Raw genomic sequence first — 19,084 nt, forward strand, 5'->3', positions numbered from 1 at the left:
GGCTGCCCCAGGGCAGTATGTCAGGTACCAGGTGTCCCAGGAGCTGATGGGCAGTGTGTGACTGCTGGGAGAGGGGACCAGAGGACACTGACACCAAAGCCAAGATGTCCATACCCTACCCCTCAGCCTGGTGTCCCCCTCCTCAGGTTTGTCTCAGGGGAAGCCAGGCAAATCCAGCCTGGCCCAGCTCAGCCTGTCCGCAAAAACAGCCCTTTGCCCTGCACTCTCCCTCCTGCTCCCCGGGGACCCGCAGGCATCCACCCCCATGGGAGCTGGGGCCCAGAGGTGCCCTGGTCCTCAGGGACAGGCTGGAGGTCCTGCCTTGCTGCTGGGGGGCAGGGATGGCCTCAGGGAGGGGCGAGGGCATTGGGAGGGCCCTGAGGGTTGGGAGATAGTCCGTGAATGTTATCAGCCCATCGTCTCACGAGACAGGGAAGAGCCATAAAGGGCGGTGCCCTCGCCCTGGACCAAGGCAGCATTCCAGGAGGGAGCCGGGGTGGGCAGCATGGGACGGCCGCTTTCCCCTGGAACCTGCCTTCTCCTCTGCTTCCTCGCCCAGCTCGCCGCTGCAGCCTCTGGTGACAGGGGACGTGCGGGACAGTGGGGTAAGAGCCTCTGGTGGGGGATGCTGGGGCTGGTGTCACTTCCTTGGGGATCTCCAGGGACCATGTCACCTCCCCGTGGGATACCAGCAAACGGGAACCCTCGCAGCCACCTCAGGGTGCTCTGAGACCACAACCTTTGAATGGGTTGGTCTCAGCCCCCTGCCCCCAAAGCAGGCCCTGCTTCCCCCCCCCCCCCATCCCTGCTGCTCCCAGCCCCCATCCCTGACTTTGGATAAAGTGGCCCAATAGCCACAGCCAGCTGTGGTTACCCAGCTGTGGGATTGCTGTGGCTGATCCTCAGGCTCCTCATCCACTCTGCCAAGAGGCACAAGGGACTTCCCTGACAAACTGTGCCTCAGTTTCCCTTTTGCAGGTGGTTTCTGAGCAGTGCTGATCTCCAGGCGTTTCCTGGACCTCCAGTGGGGGGGGCTTATAGCAGCTAAATTCACATCATTCGGGTGCAGATGGCCATGCTGGACCCCTTGGGGTGCACCTGGAGGCTCCCAGCTCTGCTCTCACCTCCAGATGCTGAGAAGACCCCGGGCTACTGGAATAGAGGTGCCAGGAGAAGGCTGGAATTGGCCCTGGCCTTGCACTCAGCAGCACAGCGGGCCAAAAACATCATCCTCTTCATGGGTGATGGTGAGTGCCCCGGGCCACTGCCAGGCCCTGCAGCTCCCCAGCAGCCAGGGGACAGGGCTGATGAGGAGTTGGGGCTGGGACAAGCCCTCGGGCAGTGCCTGGGGAGGGCAGGGCTGTCTCTAGTCCCGGCCCCCTGCCACCCGGTGACTCACACATGCCCACAGGCATGGGGGTGTCCACCGTGTCAGCAGCTCGGATCTACAAGGGGCAGCTGGCCGGTGGCTCAGGCGAGGAGAGCGTCTTGGCCATGGAGACCTTTCCCCATGTGGCCCTGGCCAAGGTGAGTGGGGCAGTGCTGGGGGGGCACTCCTGCTGCCCCTACTTGGAGCCCCACTGCACCCATCTTGCTTCCAGACCTACACCATCGACCGCCAGGTGCCCGACAGCGCTGGCACGGGCACCGCCTACCTCTGTGGGGTGAAGGCCAACGCCAAGACTCTGGGACTGAGCGGGGCAGCCGTCTATGGAAAATGCCACACCACCTTTGGCAATGAGGTGGACTCTGTCCTGCACCGGGCCAGGCTGGCGGGTACGGGGCAGCAGGAAAGCCTGCCGGAAAGCCGGGCATGGCTATCCAGTGCCATGCAGGGCTGGATGGACTCCCTGTAAACCCTTGCCCACGCTGCAGGCAAGTCTGTGGGCATCGTGACGACCACGCGGGTGCAGCACGCGTCCCCCGGGGCAGCCTACGCGCACTCGGCCAGCCGGAGCTGGTACGCTGACGCCAACATGCCCAAGGAGGCCCTGCGGGACGGCTGCAAGGACATCGCCGACCAGCTGATACACAACACTGACATCAACGTGAGCTGGGGAGCGGGAGCGGGAGGGAGGGGGCACCAGGAACGCTGGCAGGGGCTGCTGAGCTCCCATGGCAGGTGATCCTGGGCGGCGGGAGGATGTACATGACCCCCAAGCGGACTCCGGACCCCGAGTACCCAGAGGATCCGGATCAAAATGGCACCAGGAAGGACGGCCGGGACTTGATTGCAGAGTGGCTGAGTGCCAAGAAGGTAGCGTGCTGGGGAAGAGGAAACGTGACTCCTGGCACAGGTTATGTGCCATTGGCACTGGCTCTGCTCTCGCTGGCAGGGTGCCCGCTACGTCTGGGACAAGAAGGGCCTGGATGCGGTCAAAGATGACTCTGTGAGCCACCTTATGGGTAGGAGCATTACTGCCTGCCCCAATGGCAATACTTCCTCCTCCTTCCCTCTCTGGAGGGGTCAGCAGGGGCACAAACCAGCCCCAGCATGGACCCCCTCACCCTCCTCCCCCAGGCCTCTTTGAGCCCAAGGACATGAAGTATGAGCTGAACCGCAACACATCCACAGACCCCTCCATCGTGGAGATGACGGAAAAGGCCATCCGCATCCTGCGCAGGAACCCCAATGGCTTCTTCCTCTTTGTGGAAGATGAGTAGCCCCAGGCGGGCAGTGTGGCTGGGGCTGAGGTGGGATGTAGGTCCTGGGAGCAGGTGGCCATCCAAGGGGACCAAGGAGAGGGTGACAGCCACATTCCCCTTGCAGGTGGCAGAATCGATCATGGCCACCACAGTGGCCGGGCCAAGCAGGCACTGATGGAGGCCGTGATGCTGGACCGGGCGGTGGCACGGGCCGGCGAGCTCACCTCCCCCGCTGACACCCTGACCGTGGTGACAGCTGATCACTCCCATGTCTTCACTTTTGGGGGCAGCACACCACGTGGCAACTCCATCTTTGGTGGGTCCTGGAGAGGGGCAGTGAGCATCCCTCTTTTCCACCTCACCCTGCTGCTCCCACGGGAGGCTGAGCCTGCCCAGGCAGGGAGCTAGGGAGAGGTACCCAGCTGGGATAGGGGGTGACAATGTCTTTCCCCGTGCCAGGGCTGGCCCCCAAGAAAGCCAAGGACAAGCGAGACTACACCAGCATCCTCTATGGCAATGGTCCTGGCTACAGCATCCGTGATGGGGCCCGTCCAGCTGCCAGCCTCCCTGCCGCAGGTCTGCTGGGGATGTGGCAGAGCCACGGGGTGGCTGGGGACAGATTCCCAGTGAGTCTGCTGGGGACAGCATCCCACTGGCATGACCACAGGAGCCACACAAGGTCCTGGTGCCACTGTGAGGCTCAGGAGTCACTTGGGCAGAAATCTCACTGATGCAGGAGTGAAGGGAGTGGTCCCCCCATCCCTGTGACATGTCAAGGAGCCAGACTCCCAGCCTCATTTCTCCTCTTCCTCCTGCAGAGGACAAGGATTACAGACAGCAGGCAGCTGTGCCCCTGGAGACAGAGACTCACAGTGGGGAAGACGTGGTGGTGATGGCCCAGGGCCCCATGGCCCACCTCTTCCACGGGGTGCAGGAGCAGCACTACATCGCCCATGCCATGGCCTACGCTGCCTGCCTCGAGCCCTATGCCACAGAGCCTGGATGCAGGGCAGCCCGCAGAGCCTCCCATGGCACACAGTGCTCCCCACAGCCCCTGCTCGCCCTCCTGGCCCTCTGCATGGCTGCCCTTATAGTGAGGGGCTAAGAGGCTCTGGCTGAGTCTCACTGTGGACAAGACCAAGCAATGCAATAAAGCACAGGTTGTTTGTCTCCATCCGCCGTGCAAAGGTTCACAGTGGTGGTCCCCTCCTGAGTTGCTGCTCCGTGCCTGCCTCCCCAGTCAGCTGTGGCTCCTGGTTCTCCCCTGGGACCAGCACTGGAGGCACTGGGGTGAAGGAGATGTTGAAATGTGAGTGAGGGGAGGCAGTGTCCTCCCCAGCTTTGCCTGGTTGGGGAACAGTACACAAAGGTTGGTACTTCCATGTCAAGGCCTGAGCAAGGAGCAGAGTTTTAGTCTGCATCCTTGGATTTATTCCTCAAGAAAGCCTGGGCAGAGAGCAGTGTGCTCAGTGCAGGAGTGACCCCAGGTGCTCCCCATACCCGCTGTTATCCCAGGTCCAATGCTCAGAGCTGCCCGTGGCACCCTGGGACAGGCACCATGCGCACCATGACACCATGGCCAGGGCAAGATCTCCTGCCAGCAGTGCACATCCTCTTTTCCCTGCATCTGACTGTTTCCCAAGCACATCTGTGCCCATCAGCCACAGGAGGTTGTGCCAAGGAGGTGCCATCAGCCCGGCCTTTGTCCGAGTTGCTCGGCAGAGACGCGCTGGAACACACACCCTGCTAGGGCTGATCCCTGTCCAAAGTCCCTCCCCAGATCTGCTGTATTTACAGACACTGCCAGCAGCGTTGGCCTGTCAGATCTCAACATGCGGCTCCTGGCATCTCTCGTCCTCTGCCTCTGCGCAGGGTTCAGCACTGCTATCATCCCAGGTGGGGACAAGCATGGGGATGGGTGGCCGGCTGGCTGTGGTGGGTGTCCAGGGAAGCAGGGTGTCAGCCTGGCTGGCCACAAGGAGGGCTTGGGGAGGGAAGCTGAGGCTGCCCAGCCAAACAAGGATTAATGGGGGTTAGTTACCCCTGCTCTTCTGGGGTTTTTGAACCAATTTTCCCCCAGGTTTTCGCTTGCTTTTGTGCCGGGGGCTGGTCTGGGGGAAGTGCCTATATCCTCTATCACCACTCCCTACCATGGATTTTCCCCATCCCACTTGCCAGATAACCGTCCCATCATATCTGGTTTTGCTGTCCCCCTTGTTCCCTGCCCCAGGACCCTGGGGCCCAGCAGTCGGTGCAAGCCTGCATGGTCTTGCCCCATCCCAAATAGCTCCCCGAACCACTTGGTCCATGTGAAAGGAAGCCCCAGCATGGGAGTGCCCAGGGAACAAGTATCCCTGGGGTGTGGGTACCCTGCAGGGGTTCCCTGGGGGTGCAGACTCTGGTGAGCTGGGACTGATGGATGTTTGCACTGTCCCAGCGGAGGAGGAGAAACCATCCTTCTGGAACAAGAAGGCAGCTGCAGCCATTGAAGCCTCCCTGAAAATCCAGCCCAGGATAAGCCAAGCTAAAAACCTCCTCCTTTTTCTTGGGGATGGTGAGTCCCACTGGCACCCCTGGCAGGCAGGCTGACATGGCCAGTACTCTGCTGAGTGGGATGTGTGGAGGGCACCTGGTCCAGAGGGTGACCAGGACCCTCTCTCTGCCCAGGATTTGGGATCCCCAGCATCACAGCCACCCGCATCCTAAAGGCGCAGCTGCAGGGGAAGCTGGGCCCTGAGACCCCTCTTGCCCTGGATGCTTTCCCCTACGTGGCTCTCTCTAAGGTAAATTCCAGCATGTTGGAAAGGGGCCATAGTGATCCCAGGCATGGGGCTGCCGGCACCCCAGGGCTGCACATATGTTGTGCATGGGGTCCCTCCCCATCCCACACGTGTCCATGGGTGGGTGAATGAGCGTGGCAGGGGGTGCTCGGGGGACACCCCACTGGGGACCCCTGCCCTGAGCCCCTCTATCCTCGGCAGACCTACAGTGTGGACAGGCACGTCCCCGACAGCGCGTCAACAGCCACAGCCTATCTCTGCGGGGTGAAGGGCAACTACAAGACCATAGGGTTGAGCGCGGCCGCCCGATACTTGCAGTGCAACACCACGGCCGGCAACGAGGTGATCTCAGTGCTGCAGCGAGCCCGCAAAGCTGGTAATGAGGGATGCAGGGCTGGGGGGACCCTGTGCGGACAAGGGCTGCCACACTGGGGGCTTTCCCCCCATGTGAATCCCATAGCTTGGTGGTGGGGATCCTGTGTTGCCCACGGTGGGGCTTGATGAGCGGGGTTTGGCAGGGAAGTCAGTGGGCATCGTGACCACGTCGCGGGTGCAGCACGCGTCACCCTCGGGGACCTATGCGCACGTGGTGGACCGGAACTGGTACGCGGACTCCAGCATGCCCCAGGAGGCGCGGCAGCAGGGCTGCAAGGACATCGCCCAGCAGCTGGTCCACAACGTCGATATCAATGTGAGAGCACGGGAGGAGGAGGGCAGGGACAGAGCCCTCTCAGGGCACCTCACTAATGCTTCATCCACCTCATCCCCTCCAGGTGATCATGGGTGGTGGTCGGAAATACATGAGCCCCGTGGGAACGCCGGACCCTGAGTACCCCACTGACAGCGCGCAGAACGGGATACGCGAGGATGGGAAAAACCTCATCAACACGTGGCTGGAGGCACGGCCGGTGAGTGACGCCTCAGGGACGGTCCTCTGCCCACTGCCCCGGCACAGGGCCAGGCACCCACTAACCCCCTGAGGGATTTGCCCACAGGGTGCCCGCTATGTCTGGAACAGGACAGAGATGCTGGCTGCTGCGGCCAACCCCAGCGTGAATTATTTGATGGGTAACAAATGACCCCAGTCCCAGGACCCAGCAGGCTCTGGGACACTCAGGTGCTGATGCTGTCCCCAACTCATCCCCTTACAGGTCTGTTTGAACCTGGGGACATGAAGTATGAACTGGTGCATAACGCCACCCTGGACCCGTCACTCAGTGAGATGACAGAGGCAGCCATCACCATCCTGAGCAGGAACCCCAAAGGGTTCTACCTCTTTGTGGAAGATAAGTTGGAGCTCGTGCTCCTGGGGCCAGTGAGAGGGGGGTGTAGGGTGGGGGTAGGAGTTGGGCGTGCTGCTGTCGGTCCCCAGCCCACCGTGGGTGCCCATCTGCAGGTGGCAGAATCGACCATGGCCACCATGAAGGCGCAGCCCAAAAGGCACTGACAGAGGCGGTGGAGTTTGACCGGGCCATCGAGCGGGCAGGCACCCTGACAGACGAGGCTGAGACCCTCACTGTTGTCACTGCTGACCACTCACACGTGTTCTCCTTTGGTGGCTACACCCTGCGTGGCTCCTCCATCTTCGGTGGGGCTCTGCCCTGTTCTGGGTTCTGCCAGCCCTGTGACACCCTGACTGTGGCCAGAGGGGTGATAGGAGTGTTCCTTGTCTGACCCTCCACTGCCCCTTCCCCAGCTCTGGCACCCAAGACAGCCATTGACGAGAAGAACTACACATCCATCCTCTACGGGAATGGGCCGGGATACCCAGGCGCTGAGCGACCCAACGTGGACCCGGACACAGCCAGTAAGGCCACAGAGACCATGGCTGGGTGATGGGGTGGGGCTGGGGGCCGTCGCTGCCCCTCTCACCCCCTTCTCTCTGCTCCCCAGTGCAGTTCGATTACCTGCAGCAGGCGGCCGTGCCCCTCAAGTCGGAGAGCCATGGTGGTGAGGATGTGGCTATCCTGGCCAAGGGTCCTATGGCCCACCTCTTCCACGGGGTGCAGGAGCAGACCTGTGTAGCCCATATCATGGCCTACGCCGCCTGCATCGAGCCCTACACTGACTGCCGCCAAGGGAACTCTGCCCCTGGCATCCGCGCCACGCCCCTGGCCCTGCTCCTCCCTCCCCTCCTTCTGCCCCTCTTACACTGATCCCATGTCCCTAGGGGCCCCCATGGGACAGATTCATGTTCCCCTCCCTTCCCCACAGTGTGGCACCTGTGGGCAGATGACAGCTTTCTGAAGCATCCCTGGCCTGGATGCAGCAGCCATGGGGACAGCAAATCCAGGCAGTGTGGTGTTCAATAAACACGGGGTGTGACACTGGTGGGATGGTGTGTTCATGGAGTGGGGGTGCCTGTGCCATGTGGGCAGGGCTGGGGGTGCTGCCCACTGCTCCCATCCCCTGGCCACGGCCCCTGGCAACCATCCAGTATATCCAGTGCTTTATTGACCAGAAACAGCAGCGAAAAGTACAGCAATGTCCGTGTGCCCACGCTCCCAGGCAGGCTGGCATTGCCCAGCCCTGGCTCTGCGGCTGTGCCCCACCCTGGCAGGGCTGGTGCATGGACAGGAAGGGGCTGGCATGGGGAATGCCAGGGAGGGCACTGTGCAGGGGAGGCTTTTGCCATGGGGCACCCCCATGGAAACTGGAGTCCTGTCCCTGGTTTGACTGACACTGGGATGGATGTGGTAGGGCTGGGTGAATGGTTTGGGCTGGATGGACAGAAAAGGGGGTACAGATGTGCCTGGGCATGCCCTTGTTCCTCCATGGGGAATGAGGACCCCTCAGTGTGCAGGGCAGTGGGTAGGAGGGGGAAGGGCAGGAGGCAATTGCCCAACCCAAGTGTCTATGGCAGGTTCCTGCTTTTGGGGTGACCCCCTGTGACACCCGAGGGCACCCCCTTTACCTGGAGAATAGGAAGGGGAGATGGGAAGTTGGGGAGTGGGCACAGGGGTGGGGATGGAGCGTCCCAGCCTGCTGGAGGGTCATTGGCCTCACCACACCGAGCACTTGTGCACCGGGTTCATGGGCGAGTTCTTGGGGCAGTGGAAGACACGTCCAAACTCTTCAAACTGTGAGACACTGCCCAGGACCCTGCCAGGAGAGGGGAGGACCTGAGAGCTGGGCACCCCCTGCCCCCACACTGCTGCCTTGCATCCCACTCACTCAGGTCACATGCTCACCCCAGCAGCCCTGCCCCAGGGATATCACCCAAAATCTGCACCAGCACTCCAAAGGGTGCTCCTCCCACTTTGTACAGCACTGACATCTCTGGGGAAGGCTGGCAGCCACCATGCCCCCATCCCACCCTATTTTGGGAGTACCCAGTACCTGTAGTGCTCCGGGGCATGCTTGTCTGTCAGCACCTGCAGGTAGATGGACTGGGATCGCCGCTTGATGCACCAGTTCTGCAGGGGAGAAAGGTTCCATGGACAAGCCACATGGGGCATTCTGGGTCCTGGCAACCACCAGGACACAATGGCCCTTCTGGCTGCTAGGGATTGAGGGCAGTGATGCCCTGGTTGAATTTGTTATTGTAGGGTCTCCCAGGAGCCTGTGTTCATGGTGTAATTGGGTTGGGAGAATGTGGAGTCGTGCTTGTTTTTGTAGGGTCTACGGGGTTGTAAGCTGCCTGGCTGCAGGCTTTCCTAGAATTTAGGGATCATATATATTTGTTACTGTGGAGCCTCTGGAAGTCATGGAGGACACACTAATTTATTATTGTAGGGTCCACAGCAGCAACAGGACAGTGTGGGGTGCTCGTTCAGGCCTGAGCTCTGTACCCTGAGCCCAGGACCTGCTGATGCAGCCGAGTCCAGCTCCTGGCCATGGCACCATCCCTTTGGGCTGCTGGCCCCATACAATGTGACTCTCCAGCCCCAATACCTGTTAGATGTGAGGAGGACAGGGGCTCACCTGGGCAAAGGCGATGAAGAAGAGCTGGTCGTGTGTGTATTTCATGTGGTGCAGGGGGTGCTCGGGGCCGTGCTCCCGCACCCACTTCTGGTAGGCCTGGAGAACAAGGGGTGCCTTCAGCATGGCCTGGGCACTCCCCCAAATCCACCCTGAACCCACCCCAAGCCCCCAGCAATGAGGATCATGGCTGGCCCTTGCTGCAGGGAGGAAGGAGGGGCTGGGGAGATCTCCTGCCCACTCAAGAGGGATGGCACAAGCAGCTGCCCCATGGCTGTGACACCCAGGGCGGGGGACACTTACGTAGTAGGCGAGTTTGAGCCCCCCCATGTCAGCGATGTTCTCCCCCAGTGTGTGTTTGCCATTCACCTGCCAAGAGAGGATAAATTACAGCATGAACAGAGGTGTTCCCATCCCCACCCCAGCACCGAGGCTGTGCCCAGTGCCCTGAGGAATTTCCAAGCTAAGGTGTGATGAATTGTTGGGTCTCAGGGCTGGGCAGGGCAGAGTCAGCTCTCCTGCAGGCACCCAGCCCTGAGCAATGGAGCAGCAGGGACCCCACCGTGGGACAGTTGTGTCCTGCTGGGCACTGCCCGGCAGCAGAGGGGGCTCTCACCCTCTGGTTGTAGACAGTGAAGTTGTCGTAGAGGTTGACAATGCACTGCGCCTTCTTCAGGAACTTGCTGTACGACCGCTCCGTCCACCAGTGCACCAGGTTCCCGTGCCGGTCGTACTGTCCCCCTGCCAAGGCAAGCGCCACCTCCAATAGTCCCAAGGGACCCAGGTGTCCTGCCTGGCTGCCTCACCCCATCCTCACATCCCGGCCGGATATAGGAGGGACACTCACCCCAGTCATCGTAGCCATGGGTCAGCTCGTGCCCAATGATGGTGCCAATCCCACCATAGTTCAGCGACCTGTTGGGTGGGGAACAGGGGTCAGAGGGTGGAGAGCACTGTGCTGGCAGGGATGGGGTGACCCCGTGACACGGCAACCCACCGGCCATCCCCAGCCCCACACTCACTGCGGGAACTCGGGGTCGTAGAGGGTGGGCTGCAGGATGCCAGCAGGGAACACTGGGGATATAGAAAAACATTGCAGCTGGGTGTCACCCTGCCCTGTACAGTGTCCCCCAGCACCAGGGGACCCTGGGCCTTGTCCCCATCCCAGATCCTCCCTGCTCCTGCCCCGGGGGAGGATCGGGGACGGGCAGTGCTTACCCATCTGGTTCTTGTTGGGCAGGTAGTAGGCGTTCAGTGCCTGGGGAGGCAGCAGCCACCTGCAAGGAGAGACAGCAGTGCTGGGCTGCAGAGCACCGAGGGACATGGAAGTGCCACCCCTTTGAAGAGCTGGGCAACAGGGGGGTACTCCTGGCATCCCTGTGCCCCTCTGCCCTGTGGGGTGCATCCGGGCATGGGGACGGGGGACACTGGTGGCACCATGCTGGGCCCCTTGGTGTCCCCCCAGGGCAAGGGGATACCCACACAGACTTGTCCACCTCCTGCCGGATCTTCTTCACCGAGAGCCTGATGCTGAAGGCGATGCTGTTGAGGATGTTCTTGAAGTAGGTCTTCTCATCCACCTCAAACTGGTGGGGCACAGCCACATCAGGGGAGATGCCAGCCCCAAGAGTGTGGAGGGCAGGCCTGTGGTGTCCTCCCACCTCTGTGAGCCTTGGTGACTGTGTGGATGTGTGGCAAGTGTGTTCTCATGTCCCGTGCTGTGTGCCCACAGGGACAGCTGCTTCTCTGTCAGCTCCATGAGGTCCCTGGGCCATGCTGGCACCCCCAGCCCCTGCTGAGGATGGGGCTGAGCTCTGGGAGCTGCAGTGTGGGGAAGGAGACACCATCCCAGGCCCCAGGCACTGTATGGCAATGCTGGTGTGGGGCACCCTGCCGGCAGTGAGCCCAGTGAGCACCAGGAGGGGGCTCATTTTGGGGTGGCATCTTTACCAACCCTGATGCAGATGTGGGTACTATCTTCCCCCACTGTGTGCCCATGCCCTCACATGCTCCTGGGCTATCCCTTGCCTCATATTCCTTGTCGATGGCCTCTGGCTTCAGGAGGAAATCGGGGTACCCAATCATCACCATCATATACCGGAGCTGTGGGCAAAATGAGTGGTGGCTTCAGGCCCCTATCCCATGTGCTCTCATGCTGGTGATGGGGCCAAAGTCAGGAGTGCATGCTGGGGGCCACTACCTTGGCCCTGGCTGCTCTCCGTGTCTCCTCATCCATCCAGTCCAGCTCATCCAGGCGCTGGTCAAGGATGTATTTGATGTCCTCCACCAGCTGCTGCACCTGTGGTGGGTCACCATGTTGCTGGCATGGCATCCCCACCATCCATCACTGGCCCAACAGCCCTTGGTGGGGGCAGTAGGCACTTTGGCAAGGTGATGGGAGATCGTGGTGGCTTCATGCCCATAGGCAGCATCACCTACCTTGGCTTTGCTGGCAGAGGAGAAGTGCTCCTCAACAAAGAGGGCTCCCAGGGCCATGCCGAAGTGCTTGTTGGCCTGGCTCAGGCAGATCTTACCCGGCTCGAGCTGCTTCTCATTGCCCTCCATCTCCTTGGAGAGCTCGTGGATGGCATCGCGGAACGGGGTGGAGAGGTGCTCGCTCAGCACCACCACGATGCGCCACAGCATGTAGTTGTGAAGGATCCTGTGACAGGGACAGGGTCAGTCCCCAGCATGTCCCCAGGCACAGGGGAAGGTGGGAGCATGTGCCAGGATGGGGACACCCCTGCCGGGGACACCTCTGCTCAGGAACACAGGGGGGCTGTGGCTGGTGGGGGCACCGGGACAGGCACCATGTCCCCCCCGATGTGTGATGAGTCTGGTGACCAGACATGACCAGACATGAGGCGTGAGTGCCTCACCAGGTGTCCAGCCATGACCAGGATGCTGTGGGGCTCACAACAGTGCCTTTTCCCACAAGATTTCCCAGTTTTTCTGTGCTCAGCCCAGCTTTCCCAGGAGGAGGGTGATGGTGGGAGGTTCCAGCCACGGCTGTCCTGTGCCCCCTGCCAGGCTGGGAAAGGGGCACAGGGGGTGCCAGCCCCCCTCACCTGCTGGGTGTCACACGGATGAGGTCGGACACCCTGTGCATGTAGTCGGTGGCCAGCAGCACCACCTCCTCCTGCTCCGAGAAGTTGTCGTGGAAGATGCGGTCCAGCAAGCGCTTCCACTTGAGCTGCCAGGGCAGGCACTGTCAGGGGGGCATGGGGACCCCCGCTCCATGCCACCCTGGAGGGAACCCCCTCCAGGCTTTCCAGCCTCCCACCAGAGGAGTGCATTATCCTCAAGTGGATTTAACTGGGAAGGGTGGTGGGCATTGAGGGCATGGAGCAGGGGGACAGGGACAAGTGTGGGGCACAGGAAGAGGGGGGACAGGGTGACAGGCTGGCCCCAGGGGTACCCACCGTGGGGGTGATGCGCTGCAGCTCGGCCAGGGTCACTTTGTGGTACATGCTGCCGACGTCCCTCCGCACGTCATCATACTCGGACACTGTAATCTGCACACGGTGGGCATGGCTGTCACCATCCCACTGCCACCTTGAGGGTGACACTGGGATAGTACACTGGGATGGGGCACAGCTCTGGGGCAACAGGACATCTCTTGATGTGGGTACTGACCCACATCCTTCCCACTCCCTGCCCCAGGAACCCTCTGCTGGCAGGGGGACCCTGAGGGCTGGTCAAAAGGTTGCCAAGGAACTGGGTTATCTGAGGAATGGGCACACATGTCCCCCAGTGGTGCAGACTGAGGTCCCCAAGACCTGGATATGGAGTCTACAAGGGCCTGGAGTGGCCTCACAAGGAGTAGATGCGGGGCTGAAGGGATTTTTCCCAAGTGTTGGGACTGGGGGTTCTTGGGATGTGGGACTGGGTCCCTGAAACTCTGCCATGAGGTCCTCAAGAGGTTGAGATCCCCAAGTTACAGGTATGAAGGTCCCCAAGGGCTGGGAGTCGAAGTCCCCATGAAGGGATTGGAATGGAATTGCTCAGAAGCAAATACAGACATCCCCAAAAATCTGTGACTGGGATATCCAAGGGCTGGATAAGGGCATCCCAAAACATGGCACGCATCCCCCTTACATTGGCGAGGTGCTGCTCCAGCTGCAGGATCTCCTGGGCTTTCTGCTCCACGTGCTCGGCCCCCAGGAGGGTGAGCAGTCGCTCCATGAACACTCGGTATGCAGCCAGGATCTACTCAGAGGGAAGGATGCTCAGTGCCACCCCCCACTGTCCTGTGGCACCCCCAGTCCCCGGCACGGTGCCCTTTGTCTGCCAACCATGCTGGGTGCTGGTCCCTCTCCTGGTGTCCCCAAGGCATGGTTGTGCCCCCCTCACCTTCTCGCTCTCCTCATCCTGCCCAAGGTAGAGGGTCCGTTCAGGCAGGGTCAGCCCGTCCTGGTCAATCTGGGGGCAAGAGACAGTGGCAGTGGGTGAGCAGAGGGAGAGGGGCTGTGCTGAGCCAGGCACCCCTCACATTCCCAGTGTCACAGAGTGCCTCTGGTGTCCCTGGAGCCAGAGGATGGCAGTGTGCTGGAACAGCCCCAGGAATGGGCACATCGGTGCCTCAGTTTCCCTCCTGCTAGAGACTCCTGGAGCTGCAAAAGGCACAGTGCACCAGGCTGGGAGTGTGGGCAGAGAGCAGGTCCCTGCTCCATGGCCTGACTGGCACAAAGGCTGCCTCATAGCCTGTCCTATGCTGCCACTGCTCTCTGCCCCACTCTGCCCCTGCTCCCTGGTGTCCCCACACCTGCCCCATGGCCAGCCCCACTCCTATGCTGCAGCCTGCATGGTGAGCTGCATGGACACCCCTGCTCTTCACACACACCCCTGCTGTGCTGTAACCATATGCACCCTCTCCTTCTCTCTGTCTCCGCTCCCCACAACTCACTTCACCAGTCCCCCTCCACTCACACAGCCGAAGCGTTTCCCGCACACCCACGGGCACCCCCAGCCGTCCTTCCCCATCTCCCTCATCACTCCTGCCCCCTTGGCTTTCCCAGACGGGTGCTGAACCTGCAGCCCTCACACACACCCCAGTCCCCTTCATACACCTTGTCCACTCACACCCATCGCACGCCCACGCCCAATCAACCCCTCCCCGACACCCCCAGCGCTGCCCCCCAGCCCTGGCTGTCACACCCATCTCCCCCCCACGCCCACCGTGTCCCACCCCGCGCACTCCCGGTCCCGGCTCAGCCGCCCACCCTTTCCCTGTGACAGACGCTCCCTCTAGTGTCACACACGGCAGCCCCGCACACCCGCTCACACTCATCTCTCACAGCCCCACCATCTCACAGGGAACGGAGCGGCTCCTCCCCACCACTGTGTGCCCCCAATGCCCTCCCCATCATCACCACCTCGTCCCCACCACGCCATTACCATGAGCACCACGTCCACCTTGTCCCTGCTATGCCCTCCTCCGTGCCCACACCGAGCCCACCACGGCATCCCCGCTGTGCCATTGCTGTGCTCCCACCATGCCCACCACTGCACCCCCACACCCACCAAGAGACTTGGCCAGCCAGATAATGCCCACCTGTACTCTGGTGGCAGCACAGGGTGAGGGATATGGTCTGGCAGGGGTGGGAAAGACTGAGAACACCATAGGAAAATGCCCTGGCACAGTGCTGAGGGATTGGTGGGCATCTCCCTGCCTCTGCCTGGGCCTTGCCCCCTGTGTACAGATGGCAGCCGCAATGCCAAGGTGAGGGGCTTGACTGCCAGAACTCTGGAGACCCTGGTGGCCTGCTGGGCTGTCCTCAGCACCCAGGCATGAGGCACTGCCTCACTCTGTACATCCCCCTGACCATGTCACCAGCCTGGTCCTGGAGGTGCCACCCTCACCCCAGAGCAGCCTGACACAGGAGGTCCCATGCTAGGAAGACAGGAGGGTCCCCAGGGACAGGAGGGGTCCCCACCCCTGCCGTCTGCTATAGCCAAGCCCACCCAGTGCGCAGGCACCCAGTGCCGCTGCAACGAGGGCAGCGACATCGGGGAGGTGGCAGCGGCACTGGTGGGTGGCCGGGGCAGGGGGCAGCCGCAGTGGCACGGTGCCCTCACCCGGATGACGTAGCGGGAGGTGTTCCTCTCGTCCAGGCTGACGGTGAGGGAGAAGAGCACGGCAGCACTGTAGACCCCCTGAGTCTTGTAGAGCAGCTCGTTGATGTCCCTGCGGTCCGGAGGGGCATCCCAGCCACCGCACTCCCCAATGACCTCCAGCATGGGCCGGGGGCCGAGCCGATCGATCTCAGCCCGGTCCAGGCACGAGCGGAAGAACTCCTTGACCTTCCTCTCTGCCGAGGCGCGGGCTCGGCGCCGCACGGGGCGGCTCAGCAGCGCCCGCAGCTTGGCCTCATTCTGCTCGGCGATGGCCCCGATGGTGCCGTACACCAGCTTGTCCTCGGGGATGCCGTGTCGCCGGAGCCAGCCGCCACAGGCGAAGGAGTAGAAGTCCTGGCAAGGGTCGATGGTAGCGTCCATGTTGGCGCTCAGGAAGCGGGATGCCCTCAGGAAGGCCTTCTTCTCCTGGCACCCCTCCATGCAGTAGCTGTCCCCTTCGGCCGCCAGGTACTTGAGGACCAACATGCACGTCAAGATGACGCAGAGCCCCGCAGCAAAGACCAGCCCTGAGAGCAGACAGACCTCCCGGCGGCTCCAGCGTGGCAGCCCCCCACGGCGCTTCTTGGCCCCTGCGCCCAGCTGGAGGGCGAAGCCATTGGGCAGGGTCCCACTCTGGTACTTGCTCACGTACTTCACCTCCTGAAACTCATCGTAGTGTGCTGTCAAGGAGTAGGTCTTCTCCATGGCCAGGGATGGGACTCCCTGCCAGCAGCACTGGTGCAGGGGGCTCAGGGCAGATGGAGGGCAGGCTCAGGCAGCCCACAGTTCATGCTGGAGCCGTGGCTGCCATGGGGAAGTGGTGATGTCCAGCTGCGTCAGGAAGCTCCTGGAAAAGGCAGAGGAGATGGATGAGGGGGGGTTTGGGAGGAGCAAGGGCTGGGGGGGGGTTGCTTCTTGTCGTCATTGCTGCCTGTATATCCATCCCCATGTATGCCCCACCGCCGGCACTGGGACTATCCATAGTGCCAGGGGCTCAGTGGCACCTCTACCCCATGGCTGTCCCCTCTGCCAGTTCCTTTGGTGACAGGGCAGGGTCCTGCCTGCATGATGGCAGGTTTCAGTCCCTGGCACAGCTATCTCACACCCCCACACACCCCGACAGCTCTCCAGCCAGAGCACCCACGCTGGGTGGAGGTTCAGGGTGTTCCAGTGAACCCAAACTCAGCACCATGAGAACCCTTCCCAAGCAGGGGGAGCACAGGGCTGCCAGCCCCTCTGGGTGGGGTATGGATGGGGTGAGAAGCTTGGGGAAGAGGGGCTTTGGGGAGATTTGTGAGGGGAGGCATTGGATTGGGGTGCTGTGGGCTGGCTCAGGTTGTGTGGCCCCACGCTGGGTTGCATGGATGGTGCTGTGCCGTGGAAGGTGGTGTTGCATCGTGCCGTGTGGGGTGGTGTGGTGAGCCGTGTTGCATTGCGTTGTGTCAAATTGTGGCGCGGTGCGTGATGTGTGAACAAAGTTAATTCCAGTCTGGGGGCAGCCCTGGACCCCATGGACACCTCACAGCATTCCCCCACGACTACCACCACCATCTACCCAACCCCTCTCCTCTGGCTGGTGTCCGACAGGCAGGGGTGTCTGTCAGGGGTGACATGCTGGGGAGGAAGGGGTCTGCCCATAGGGAAAGGAGGGTGGGGACGTAAATGGGTTGGGGGAGGAGGGTTTCAAAAGGAGACCCCGCTTCTTGCTTGGTGCAGAATGGTATCCGGATTTGCAGGTGAGGGAGGATGGTTTGGGGACAAAGAGCTGCTGGGAGGTGGTCATATCCCCACAGCCGGGCTCCCCCGTGCCCCCGTTCCTTCCGCAACTTGGGCAAAGTTGTGCCCCGGCGCAGCAGCCCGGCTGTGCCCGTGCCAGGGAGCTGCTGCCGTCGGAAAGTTAGCGGGGATGGCAGCCGGCACGGCAAGGCGTGGGGGGGCCAGGGAGCTATCCAGGAAGCTCGAAGGAAGCTGCTCAGTAGCTGCCCGAGATGCTCAGGGGATGCTCGGGGGTTCCCGGGGAATGCTGCCCGCGATGCTCGGAGGACATGCTCGGATGCTGCCTGCCCAGGAAGGCGCTTGCCGGAATGGTAGGGAAATGCTCGGGAGGTGCTAGGGAGATGCCGGCCGGGATGATGCCTTTGGTGCTCGGGGACATGCTCGAGGGTTGTTCGAGGGATGCTCGGGAAGTGCTCCCCGGGATGATGCCCTGGATATTCGGGGGATGCTCACGGAGTACTCGCCGGCAGGCGCGGGGACTCGCGGGCTGCTCACCGAGGTACTCGAGGGATGCCGGGGGGATGATCTTCGTTCTGCTGCCCGGGAAGTACGCGGGTGCTCGGGGGTCGCTCGTCGTTTGCTCACCGAGATACTTGGAGGATGCTCCCGGGATGCTGGAGCGACGCTGCCGGGATGCTCGGGGACGCTGTCCGGGCTGCTCGGGGGGCCCCGGGGGGTGCTCACCGGCTCTCTCGGAGGGTGTCAGGAGGCTGCCGGGGGCTGGCCGGCCCCGCGCCGCCCGTCCGGCTGCGCGCTCCGCTCCGCGCCCCGCGCCACGGCTGGCGGAGCGGCGGGGCCGGAGGGAGGCGGCGGGGCGGGGAGGGGGTGGTGTCTCCAGCCCGGCTCTCCCGCAGGCCAGGCTCCATTAACGAGATTATTATGCAAATGAAGCAGCCCTGTGCCACTCGCCAGCCTTACCTCATCCCCGCCGGCGGGGAGGTAGGGCAGGGGGGTCCCCGGGACCCTTTATCCCGGGGGGGGGGGGGGGCTAGCACAGGGCTGGCAGTGCCAGTCTGCTTGGCATTTCCCGTCCGGGGACCCTGCCGCCCATTCCCCAGCAGGCGGACACCCAGGAGGGGCACCGGTGGGCACGGCCGACGACCTGTGCCAGGAGCATCCCGGCGGCGCGGCACACCCCTCCCTGCCAGGGCACCTGGGGGGCCCGTCCTGTCCCGGTCCCTTCTGCCAGGGTGGGTGCAAGGGGACGGGACTGTGGGTGGGCAGGAGACGGAGCCTGGAAGGCTCCGGCTGAGAGGGTGGGCACGGGGGTGGCACGGGGTGGCACGAGGAGGCAGCCGTGATTTCAAACACACACGGGAAGGTCCGGGAATATTAAACTGCATTGCAGATAAATCCCCAACATAAATATCGTGAGCTGCTCTGCCACGGGGGGGCCCAGCAAGGAGATTTATAGCCCAGCAATTCCCACGGTGCCCCCTTGCAGTGCCTGGGTACTCTGGTACCCCGCGGCCGTCCTGCCTGTCCTGCTCAGGGGTGCCCTGCTACCCTCACCCTCCCTTGCTGGCACATCCCTGGGTGCTCAGAGGGGGCTCTGGATCTCCTGGGTGCTGAGGAGGGACAGCACATACTGGGTGCTGCGTGGTGGCGTGGGGCCCTGCTTGTCATGGCACAGGTGGCTCCGTGATGTGGGACTTACTGTCTTGTCCTGTGGGCACTGTGGGCTGGCCCCAGGCATGGCTCTGGATGCCTGGGACTGCTGAGGCTGTGCTTTCCTGCGCTGGGGTGCTGGGCACGGCCCAGGCACGGTGCCTTCTGCAGCAGTGAGACACAGCATCACCTGCACAGGCAGTGGCACACACATGTACATCACATGTACGCCCACA

General features: G+C 62.3%; 3 protein-coding genes across 4 annotated transcripts; 2 read left to right on the forward strand and 1 right to left on the reverse strand.

Annotated features, from left to right (window-relative positions):
- The first annotated feature begins 901 nt into the window (after window positions 1-901).
- LOC111933413 (intestinal-type alkaline phosphatase-like) lies at window positions 902-4,325 on the forward strand. The gene is made up of 10 exons (XM_086843472.1): window positions 902-1,247; window positions 1,412-1,527; window positions 1,602-1,776; window positions 1,876-2,048; window positions 2,123-2,257; window positions 2,337-2,406; window positions 2,522-2,660; window positions 2,754-2,962; window positions 3,106-3,222; window positions 3,465-4,325. The coding sequence occupies exons 1-10, from the start codon at window positions 1,070-1,072 to the stop codon at window positions 3,749-3,751; spliced, it is 1,599 nt and encodes a 532-aa protein (XP_086699598.1). The 5' UTR covers window positions 902-1,069; the 3' UTR covers window positions 3,752-4,325.
- Window positions 4,326-4,421: 96 nt separating this feature from the next.
- LOC111933403 (intestinal-type alkaline phosphatase) lies at window positions 4,422-7,757 on the forward strand. Its single transcript, XM_086843471.1, has 11 exons — window positions 4,422-4,542; window positions 5,084-5,200; window positions 5,314-5,429; window positions 5,628-5,802; window positions 5,945-6,117; window positions 6,200-6,334; window positions 6,422-6,494; window positions 6,578-6,710; window positions 6,821-7,014; window positions 7,123-7,233; window positions 7,320-7,757. Exons 1-11 carry the CDS (start codon window positions 4,479-4,481, stop codon window positions 7,580-7,582), a joined length of 1,554 nt encoding a protein of 517 aa, XP_086699597.1. The 5' UTR covers window positions 4,422-4,478; the 3' UTR covers window positions 7,583-7,757.
- Window positions 7,758-7,860: 103 nt separating this feature from the next.
- On the reverse strand, window positions 7,861-18,017 carry ECEL1 (endothelin converting enzyme like 1). Of its 2 annotated transcripts, none has more exons than XM_086843468.1 (18): window positions 17,736-18,017; window positions 15,426-16,311; window positions 13,701-13,769; window positions 13,446-13,556; window positions 12,770-12,862; window positions 12,416-12,540; window positions 11,787-12,009; window positions 11,548-11,646; window positions 11,376-11,450; window positions 10,830-10,933; window positions 10,566-10,624; window positions 10,370-10,421; window positions 10,195-10,262; window positions 9,964-10,088; window positions 9,651-9,716; window positions 9,351-9,446; window positions 8,766-8,842; window positions 7,861-8,528 (listed from the first exon to the last, which is right to left on the reverse strand). In XM_086843468.1, exons 2-18 carry the CDS (start codon window positions 16,167-16,169, stop codon window positions 8,429-8,431), a joined length of 2,286 nt encoding a protein of 761 aa, XP_086699594.1. In that variant the 5' UTR covers window positions 16,170-16,311; window positions 17,736-18,017; the 3' UTR covers window positions 7,861-8,428. The 2 variants fall into 2 exon arrangements, with proteins under 2 accessions (XP_086699594.1, XP_086699595.1); XM_086843469.1 differs by having other exon boundaries at window positions 17,826-17,998.
- Between the last annotated feature and the right edge of the window lie 1,067 nt (window positions 18,018-19,084).

This window comes from Cyanistes caeruleus, chromosome 10 (assembly GCF_971803275.1).
Source record: "Cyanistes caeruleus chromosome 10, bCyaCae1.hap1.1, whole genome shotgun sequence".
Lineage (NCBI taxonomy): Eukaryota > Metazoa > Chordata > Aves > Passeriformes > Paridae > Cyanistes > Cyanistes caeruleus.